Source organism: Oreochromis niloticus, linkage group LG7, assembly GCF_001858045.2.
Source record: "Oreochromis niloticus isolate F11D_XX linkage group LG7, O_niloticus_UMD_NMBU, whole genome shotgun sequence".
Classification (NCBI taxonomy): Eukaryota; Metazoa; Chordata; class Actinopteri; order Cichliformes; family Cichlidae; genus Oreochromis; species Oreochromis niloticus.
In genome coordinates, this window is record NC_031972.2 from 10147647 (window position 1) to 10157914 (window position 10268).

Genomic DNA, 10268 nt, shown 5'->3' on the forward strand with positions numbered 1-10268 from the left:
CATGAAAATATTAGACAAGAACACCCTATCAAATCTCTACCTCCTCCCTGTACCCTGTAAAAACCATATCCTTAAACCGCTTTTTAAACTGCGCCATGCTCGGACATTGCTTCATATCTTTACTTAGTCTGTTCCACAGCTTCACTCCACACACAGAGATGCAAAAACTTTTTGATGTTGTACGGATACGAGGATGTTTGAAATTTAATTCCCCCCTCAAATTGTATCCCCGTTCCCTTTTAGAAAACATTTTTAGAATATTGTCAGGAAGCAGGTTATTTATTGCTTTATATATAATTTGTGCAGTAAGAAAATGAACCAGATCTGTGAATTTTAGAATTTTTGATTTTAAGAACAGTGGATTTGTATGATCTCTGTAACCAGTTTTATGGATTATCCTTATGGCCCTTTTTTGTAATATAGAGATTGATGATAGCGAACATTTGTAAGTATTGCCCCAAACCTCAGCACAGTAATTCAAATACGGTGCAATCAGGGAACAATAGAGAATGTGGAGTGATTTGTGGTCCAGAATGTGTTTTACTTTACTCAAGATTGAGACACTTCTTGAAATTTTGTTATGAATATGTTTTATATGAGACTTCCAGTTTAATTTATCATCTACAATCACACCAAGAAACTTATGTTCAAGTACTCTTTCAATTTCCACACCATCTAAATGAATCTGCACTTGTGCATTTCTAAGGGAATTCCCAAATAAGATTATTTTAGTTTTACTTAGATTTAGCGATAGTTTGTTCCTGTTAAGCCATTTTTTAATTTTGCACATTTCTGAAGTAATTGTATCCTGCAGCTCCTTTAGATTCCCCCCAGAACAAAAAATATTTGTGTCATCTGCAAATAATACAAATTTTAATATATCAGATGACTTACAAATATCATTTATATAAATAATAAATAATTTTGGACCCAGTACAGAGCCTTGTGGAACACCACAAGCAATGTCCAAGCATGATGAGGAATGGACACCCAGCTTCACAAATTGTTTCCTGTTACTTAAATAATTTTTCACCCACTGCAGTACAACCCCCCTGATCCCGTACCGTTCCAGTTTATTAATTAATATGTCATGATTGATTGTGTCGAATGCTTTCTTGAGATCCAGAAATACTCCAGCTGCATACTGTTTCTGATCTATAGCATTCGTAATCTCCTCAATTGATTCGATTAATTCCAGACATGAAGTGATAAATGCATGAACTACTTTTTCAGTATCATTCTGAGACACAATGTTTCTAATTTTAGAGATATTGTGCAAATGGAAGAAAGCAATCCTACATATTTGTTTAATATGTGCATTAAAAGACATATCTGGTCCAATACAACTCCAAGCGTGTTACTGGAGGCCATGGTAATGCCATCCAGAGTAAGTATCTGGTTAGATACTACCGGTATTTTTAACCAAGATTTTTAGCACTGAGTACAAAAATCTCAGGGTTATTTGAATTTAGAAGTAGGAAGTTAACTTGCTTTCTTCTCAGATTTTTGCACTGGTTCCTTGTATATTTGCTCCCAATTTCACAGTAAGTTTTCAGGGTCTTTATAAATATATTAACTCTTCAGTTATGCTACCTTAAATCAATGGACCACAGGGATTACCTTTTTAATTACAAAATGTATTGTGAAAAAGTGGAAAAATGAAAGAACCTCCACATTGTTAATGCACTGACAAATAAACTTCCAAAATATGTATTTCAACAGTATATGTTACCACTAATTGTGGTCTGAACAGAAACCGATTAATTTGATTATTTGCTTAGTCCACACATAAATTTTTGTTTCATATCACATACTCATTTTCACTAAGAATGCATCAGTAGGAAGACCGGTGCTTGCTCACATCATAGAGGCATTTCTGCTTCTGCTAATTCTATTGTTTTGTTTGTTGTTGATAAACTGGGCACAGTATTTTAAGCATTTAGGTTAGATTCATCTCTCATTCAATTAGTTTGTTTAAGGAATGTACCAGAAGCTTTTGATCATCAAGGGTATCTGAAGACGAGAATAGACACACTAATGTTGACGGTCGCTGATCTCAATGAGTTGATTGTGCTTTGTTTTCTTGACATGACAACTTATTATTCTTTCATCGCTTTGATTTATCTCCTTTGCTTGACTCCCCCCTTCTCTTCCAGGAGTCAACTGTGAGACTGAAATAGATGAATGTGAGTCAAATCCCTGCCGCAACGGAGCTGACTGTCATGACCTCATAGGAATGTACTCTTGTGAGTGTCTACCTGGATTTGGTGGCATCCACTGTGAAGTTGATGTTGATGAGTGTGCCAGTATGCCCTGTCAGAACGGTGCAGTCTGTCATGATATGGTTAACAGGTAGGCCAGTCCATCTGTAGCTGCCACAATAGCATAGACTGTGAAATACTAAAGACAGATACTAGAAAGCTACCAGGTCACTGTTTTGAGGAGCTGATCACACCCACTAAAGGCAGTAGTCGAGTAGTCACTCTAATTCTCTCAGTCAGCACTAATGATTTGTGCAAGAGTTTGATTTGTGCAGGAGGCCGTTAATACACAACATACAGTTTAAACATGAGGAAAGCAGTAATATCATATACTATATGTGTGCTTTTTTGAACATGAGAAATAGACATAATAATCATAATAACTTAACCTATTTTTAAAAATCCTTGTACCTTATTTTAGATAGGCTCTTTATTGCCATTGTGCAATTTTGTTCAGCAAAACTCTTTGATGGCAGTCTTTTTCAAAGCAGCATATAGAATAAATGATATAAAAAGAAAAAAAGAAATAGGAAGTACTAAATTGACTATTGCTAAGTAGTTTGAGTTCAATAGTGCAATTATGAAAAGAAAAATAATAATAAATATCAGACAAATTATGGCTAATGTGAATGTCCAATGAATGTGATGCGTTGGGTGTAAGGTGCAATTTGCTAGTCCAGCTCAATCTTCAATCAGAGCTTTCACAGCCCTTGGAAAGAAGCTCTTTTTCAGTCTTTCTGTTGGCTTTATTGACCCCGAGCCTGCTAGAGGGGAGGGAATAAAAAAAAACTAGTCCATGACTGTCTGAGACGGGGGCTGGGTAGACTTCAGTGTAGACCTAGTCCAGTGTTTTTCCATTCCATGTTCCCATGTGGATGTTTTTGTGTTGTTTTTTGTTTTGGTAAAACAGACTTCAGGTTTGTGTGGTGAAAGCCACACAAACTAATGAGGAGTAAACTGGGAATGGGCGGTCTGTGGATAGCCTGATGCAGCCTGGATTTGTATGATCTCTATCCAGTGTTATGGATTATCCTCATGGTCTTTTTATGCAAAATGGATAATGAACATAGTGAACACATATAAGAAGAGCTGAAGAGTTTCATTCAGGTTTCAGAGCTCATCACAGTACAGCAACAGTACTAGTTGCCTCTGACAGTGGACTCATCTGTGTGGCTCTCTTCCACAGCATATCTTTTATCCTGTCTTCCTTCTCTCACCCTAACCAGTCGCAGCAGATGGCCGACCCTCCCTGAGCCTGGTTCTGCCAGAGGTTTCTTCCTGTTAAAAGGGAGTTTTTCCTTCCCACTGTCGCCAAAGTGCTTGCTCATAGGGGGTCATATGATTGTTGGGTTTTTCCCTGTATGTATTATTGTAGGGTCTACCTTAAAGCGCCTTGAGGCGACTGTTGTTGTAATTTGGTGATATATGAATAAAATAAAATAAACTTGAATTGAATTGAATTGAATTGAATCTCTGGGCTTCTCCTGCTAAGCCTCAGTGCCCAGTTCAATAATGTTGGCTGTAATATTTTATGGCAGCTATTTGAGTATACAGTAGGTCTTGTAAGCTGCTGTGCTGCAGTGGATTGAATCATATCTATGTAATAGACTCCAATTTTTTCATGTAAATCGAGAGTCCTCTTTACACACTAAGGTTAATTATGGAATTCCACAGGGTTCTGTGATAGGACCAGGCAGTATCATTTAGAATGCATAACATACATTTTCACTGCTATGCAGATAATACCCAACTTTATCAATCCATGAAGCCAGGTAATACACACCAATCAGTTAAACTACAGGCTTTAATTTCCTGCCTCTTAATTCAAATAAAATTGAGGTTATTGTATTCGGCGCTAAAAATCTTAGAATATGGTATCTAACCAGATGCTTACTGTGGATGGCATTTGCTTGGTCTATAGTAGCACTGTGAGGAATCTTGGAGTTGTTTTTGACCAAGATATGTCCTTCAGTGTGTATATCGGGGACTAGAAAGAGAGAGTATATTCCTCCTATATTGGCTACTCTTCATCGGCTCCCTGTCAAATCCAGAATCAAACTTACAATCCTGATCCTCAAATACAAGGCCTTCAATAACCAGACCCCTCTTATCTTTATGAGTTTATACTACCATATAACCCTATGAGAGCACTTTGCTCTCAGATTGCGGGCTTACTCCTTGTTGCTTGAGAATTTAAAGATAGAATCAGAGGCAGAGCCTTCAGCTTTCAGGCCCCTCTTTTGTGGAACCAGCTTCCAGTTTGTATTGGGACACTGTCTCTACTTTTAAGATTAGACTTAAAGCTTTTCTTAAATACTTAAGGCTGGATCAGGAGACCCAAAATCCATGCTTAGTTATGCTGCAATGGATTTTGGCTGATTAGCGGTCCTGAATGTGTTGAGCTTCTTAAAAATGTGTTATGCATATGTTTTATATGAAATTTCCATATTATTTTATTATATTAGAACTGCACTTGTGAATTTATTTTGCAATTCCCAAAGAGCATAATTTTAGTTTTACTTAGATTTCATGATAGTTTATTTCTGTCAAACCAAAGTGACCATACTCACCAGCGCCTTCAGCTTCCCCACAAAACAATATTGGTAATGATGAACACTTGGGTGAAATAATTGTACTGGGTGAAACAATATGGCCAGGGTGAAATAATTTTTCACCCAGTGCAATACAGCACCTGAATCCAATACCATTCTAGTTTATTAATTAACATTGATTGTATCAAATACTTTTTTAAGCTCTAGGAATACTCCAACTGCATTCTGTTTCTGTTGTAATCCTCTCCTCCTGATGCAGTTAATGGCAGTGATATTGAACTTTTTGATGTGAATCTATATCGAGTGGATGTATTGTATTTACACGTATTTACAATATCAACTATTTCTTTTTTCTCTACTGCTGTAAAGAACACTGAATCAGGATTCCTATCAACCTTTCATTACATTCTACAGATGGCATAGCTTTGAAATTTTTTTCCGGCCAAATTTAGTCTAACACTTACAAGTACATCTGTTTGGAGCAATAAAATGATGTAAAAATCTGGGCTTCCAATGTGCAGTATTTAACATTTTAGTCCTTGTAAGGCTCATTTCATTTTGTCATGTTAGTCATGTCATTATCATTGTTCCTATTATCATAGCTACTGCACTAATGTATAGAATACCCTTTTAACCACATTCAACATGCTCATATGCTTATTTTATATATTTATTTTAAATGCTGGGCTACCTCACGATAGAAATTGTTACAATATAGCTGTCAAAGATATTCAGCATTCATCTATTGCAAGTTAGCTATAAACATTACAATACTTATGTGATGTAACTTAATGTGTTGATACATAAATGTAATGCATATTAAATATAACACAATTAAAACTTTATTTATTTCTGCTTAAGTTGCTTCAGATCAGATAAGGAATTTCCATGACCTCAAATTACTTTTTTATGTCATTAACTTCCACTTAGCTCTATAAGCTCAATAATATTGTTATTCTCTCAAGACAAAAATGCCTTCAATCTACCTATATAATTCACTTTCAAATATGTGTTTATACATAACAAAGTTTTTTTTAATCTTGTGGAGTTTATGTAAAAATCCAGAAATTTTGATTTTTCACTTGATTTCATTCATGAGACACAAACTAAAACTAAATACCACAGATATTTTTCCATAGTTCCTCCTTTATTAGAACAATAAATTTCTATTACTGTTGTAATAGAGGCCAAGGTAATGCCATCCAGAGTAAGTATCTGGTTAGATACTACCGGTATGTTTAACCAAGATTTTAAGCACTGAGTACAAAAATCTCAGGGTTATTTGAATTTAGAAGTAGGAAGTTAACCTGCTTTCCAAATTTCTTCTCAGAGTTTTGCACTGGTTCCTTGTATATTTGCTCCCAATTTCACAGAAAGTTTTCAGGGTCTTTATAAATATATTAACTCTTCAGTTATGCAGAAGCTAAAGAGTCTTTATGTTTTGTACATAACTACAAAACATAAATTTCTGAGGTTAAATTAGAAGAGAAAATTAGCAGTGACCTTCAGATGGTTGGACACTTTGTTCCACGTTCTCTGAATGTTGATATCCTTGTGTCTTTTACAGCTATGCATGTGACTGCTCTGATACAGGATATGAGGGCAATCACTGTGAGATAGATATTCCTGAATGTCTGTCTCATCCCTGCCAGCATGGTGGTACTTGTCAAGAAGGAGTCAAAGAATACACCTGTCTCTGCTGGCAAGGTACTGATCTACAAGCTCCAATCCAAACATTTCTGTCCCAGACACAAGAGTACAAATTGTGAATGCCTCTGATGTTCACGAATCTCTCTAATAACACCCCCATCTGTTTTGTTGTTGTTGTTGTTTTTGTGTGTTTTTTAACCAAACCACAATGAGATGCTGGAATTGCCTACAGAAGAAATCAGAGTTGCACTTCACTAAATCAGAGTCATGTTTTCTTGTCTGTCTGTTTTTTCAATATTTTCAGTGTGTGACGCACACCTTTTTTTCTCTCTAGGTTATGAAGGACCAAACTGTGAAGCTGATATAGATGAGTGTGCTGATCAGCCCTGTGAGAACAATGGGGAGTGTTTTGAACGCTCTGATGCATCTCACTGGGAGCTAGACTGGGAGCTGAGCTTTGCAGATGCAGCTGGATATATTTGCCAGTGTCAGTCGGGATTTGCAGGTCAATAAAAGTAAAGGAATCAATGAGCAAAGAATTATATATCTATATATCCAATCTATCTATCTATCTATCTATAGGGATAGATAGATAGATAGATAGATAGATAGATAGATAGATAGATAGATAGATAGATAGATAGATAGATAGATAGATAGATAGATAGATAGATAGATAGATAGATAGATAGATAGATAGATAGATAGATATTAAATCTACTGATAATCTTATATTTTGTTTGGCATAACAGGAGAGAACTGTTCTGTCAACATTGATGAGTGTGAATCAGAACCCTGTCAAAATGGAGGCATTTGTAAAGACAAGATCAATGGATATACCTGCACATGTCCTGCTGGATTTTTAGGTGGGTCTTATAATCTTGTAATACAGAGACATAATTCCCTGTCACACTCAAAATTTAAATTCCGTATTAGTGTATCTGTGCTTCCTAGTTTATAGTGAATTAAACAAAAGGTGAATCTTGCAAACCATTCTCTCTTATAAAAATAAATTAGTAATACATACACACAGTTAAGCAACATTGGATTTCAATTCTGTTAAAAACAAACAAATGAAAAAAATTCTTTGTCTCCTGGAATTTTCACCTTGAAGATGAGGAATATACTCCTGTTTGTGACCTTTACACAACTTTCTATTTTTTACTGTATATATTTTTTTTTTTTTACGATTAATCTTTATTATTCATTTATTTAAGCCTGTTTATATAAGTTTGGACAGCAAAACTACTCATCTAGGTCACTTTCTGGGTTACCAGAAGTACCCTTGGTCAAGATACTGAACCCATGCTGCTCTCCAATGCATGTATGAATGTGTGTGAATGTTAGATAGGAAGAACTTAGAAAGAAAGTGCTGGTGTGAATGGGTGAATGTACAAGTTGTGTAATGCGCTTTGAGTCTTCAGATAGAATAGAAAAGCGCTATATAACAACCAGTTCATTTACCATCTCTGTTTTTTCTAATACAACACAGTATCTGGTGGTCATCTACCTCCACCATATCTAACCACCAATTTTCTCCTTCCAGGTGAGTTGTGTGAAGTGAACATTGATGAATGTGAGAGCCAGCCCTGCCAGAACGGTGGCTGGTGTGAAGATGGGAGGGCCACCTACACCTGTCACTGTCCTGAGGCAGCTGCAGGTGACCTTCCTTGGGGAGGTCGTCACTGTAATTTGAAACTCCTTGGTTGCGTTGACCATAAATGTCAGAATGGAGCCACCTGCCATCCATGGCTAGAGGATGGAGAACATGGCCACACATGCTTGTGCCCTCATGGATTCCTAGATGAGAAATGCTCCACCAGAACAACATTCTCCTTCTCCACTCCTGGATTTATTCACATTCAAGTTGTTGTAGAAGAAAGAATTCGCCGGGAAGTTGACCACCATGTTCACAAAGGTCTCGGGATACAGCTTCGCTTCCGGACAACTATATCTAATATGTTGGTCTTCTTCAGAGGGGATATGGACAACCACCTCTTTCTAGAGATTGTGAATGGTAGTCTTCATGCAAAAGCCTCTTCTGAGGAATCGGAGTTGGATGTAATATTTCCTGGCTTGGTTAGTGATGGAAACTGGAGGGACGCTCACGTGTTTATGGCTCAGGAAGGTCTAGTCTTAAATCTGAAAGGTCCTGACTGTGACAATGATGGATGCACAGTTATAGATAGTGGTGCAGGTGAACCACCTTTCGAGCTCTCTGAAGCCTTTACTCATATTTATATAGGCGGAGCACCAGAGGACCTTTTAGAGTACTCTAAAAGTGGTGCAGGATTCATTGGGTGTATGGAAGACCTGATGATTGACTCTAAGCCTATTCTACCACAAACACTTCCAGAGGACCAAGACCATGAACTGGGATGTACTAAGACTGAATGGTGTAATACTGAACCCTGCAATGGGCATGGACGGTGTGTGGACCTGTGGACCAGTTACCAGTGTGATTGCTACCGTCCCTTCCACGGTGAAAACTGTTCTGAAGGTAAAAATGTTTACCACAGGCAAATCTTGTCTTGTCAAGCTTGTTATATGTTGTAATCCCAATTTCTCAGAAACTAAAGCCTGTAATAATATATATGGGGAACCATTGGGGGGGTAATTGAAGGGATTTATCCATTCCCCTTACCTATTACTTTGCTTTACCTTCTAAAAAAAATAAACTAAATTCATTGATTTTATAAAGAATAATGATGATTATATAAAGAATAATGATTAAATTTCCTTAGACTACGATGACCTGGATGACTGAGAACCTTCACAGACAATAATGATTAAAACTAAAACTGAAACCTGAGATAGTCCAGCTAAAATAATAAGCAAATAAAAGTCAGTTTAAATGAACTCAAATTCATATTACTGAATAAGGAATGTGAATTCAAAGGAAATTAGACCAGCTGACAACTAGAACAGCTCTTTGTAAACCACACACACAGAGACATCACTTTACATACAAGTAGCTGTCTCCATTTTATCTTTTAAATGATAATTTTGCTGGCCTGAGATTCACATTTGATTTTAGTTTCAAAGAGATATGAATGTAAAATGTATATATACATAGTGTATGTGTGGGTAATAATGAGAAATAACACAGGGAAAAATATTAAACATGCTAACTGAAATTTTTAAAATTACTGAAACACTTGGTACAAAAGCTTTTGTTGGTGAGAGGTTCTACTTACTGATAGTAATTAGATTAGTAATAGATTTAATAGGAATAGATTTCAGCTGATGTCATGACTTTCATACCTTTTTGCACCCCACTTTCTTTGTATGTTCAATACTTTTTCCCTGTGTCATTTCTCCTTAAAATACTTAATCTAAGCACATCTATGTACGCCATACTCAGAAATATGAAGCTAAACACTCCAATGGCAAAAAGTACACTCTAGCTCTTCCAGCTGCATGGGCTCCAGCAGGAGATTTTGAAACCAATTTAAAACAGCTGGGGAAGAATTACTTGAGTGATATTTAAGTAATATCCAGTTGAATCAATGACAGATCTATAAAGGTAATGCTGAAATGTAACCAGTGGCGACATGTATAGACACTCATCACCTTTTGACCAAAATAGACAAAATAATTGTTGTTGGGCACTTTATTTTTATATTACATTTAAATAATAATAACATTCCAATTGGCGTCCATCAAAATGTTAATGAATAATAATTATTTGATTCCCTACTGAATTTTTAAATTTCCTCACTTATAATGAACAGTCTCACATTTTTATGGGACTTTTATTTTCATGGAGAGAGTCAGAATATCAACCAAAATCAAGAAAAAACAC

At 36.2% G+C, this 10268-nt stretch overlaps 1 protein-coding gene across 1 annotated transcript in view; it reads left to right on the plus strand.

The window, feature by feature from the left end:
• The window catches only part of crb2a (crumbs cell polarity complex component 2a), a 46144-nt gene that overhangs the window by 19412 nt on the left and 16464 nt on the right, over positions 1-10268 (plus strand). Inside the window, exons 3-7 of the mRNA XM_005449503.4 lie at positions 2157-2352; positions 6381-6520; positions 6798-6968; positions 7216-7329; positions 8010-8963. Coding sequence (XP_005449560.1) covers positions 2157-2352; positions 6381-6520; positions 6798-6968; positions 7216-7329; positions 8010-8963 — 1575 coding nt within the window. The remainder of the gene's footprint in view (positions 1-2156; positions 2353-6380; positions 6521-6797; positions 6969-7215; positions 7330-8009; positions 8964-10268) is intronic.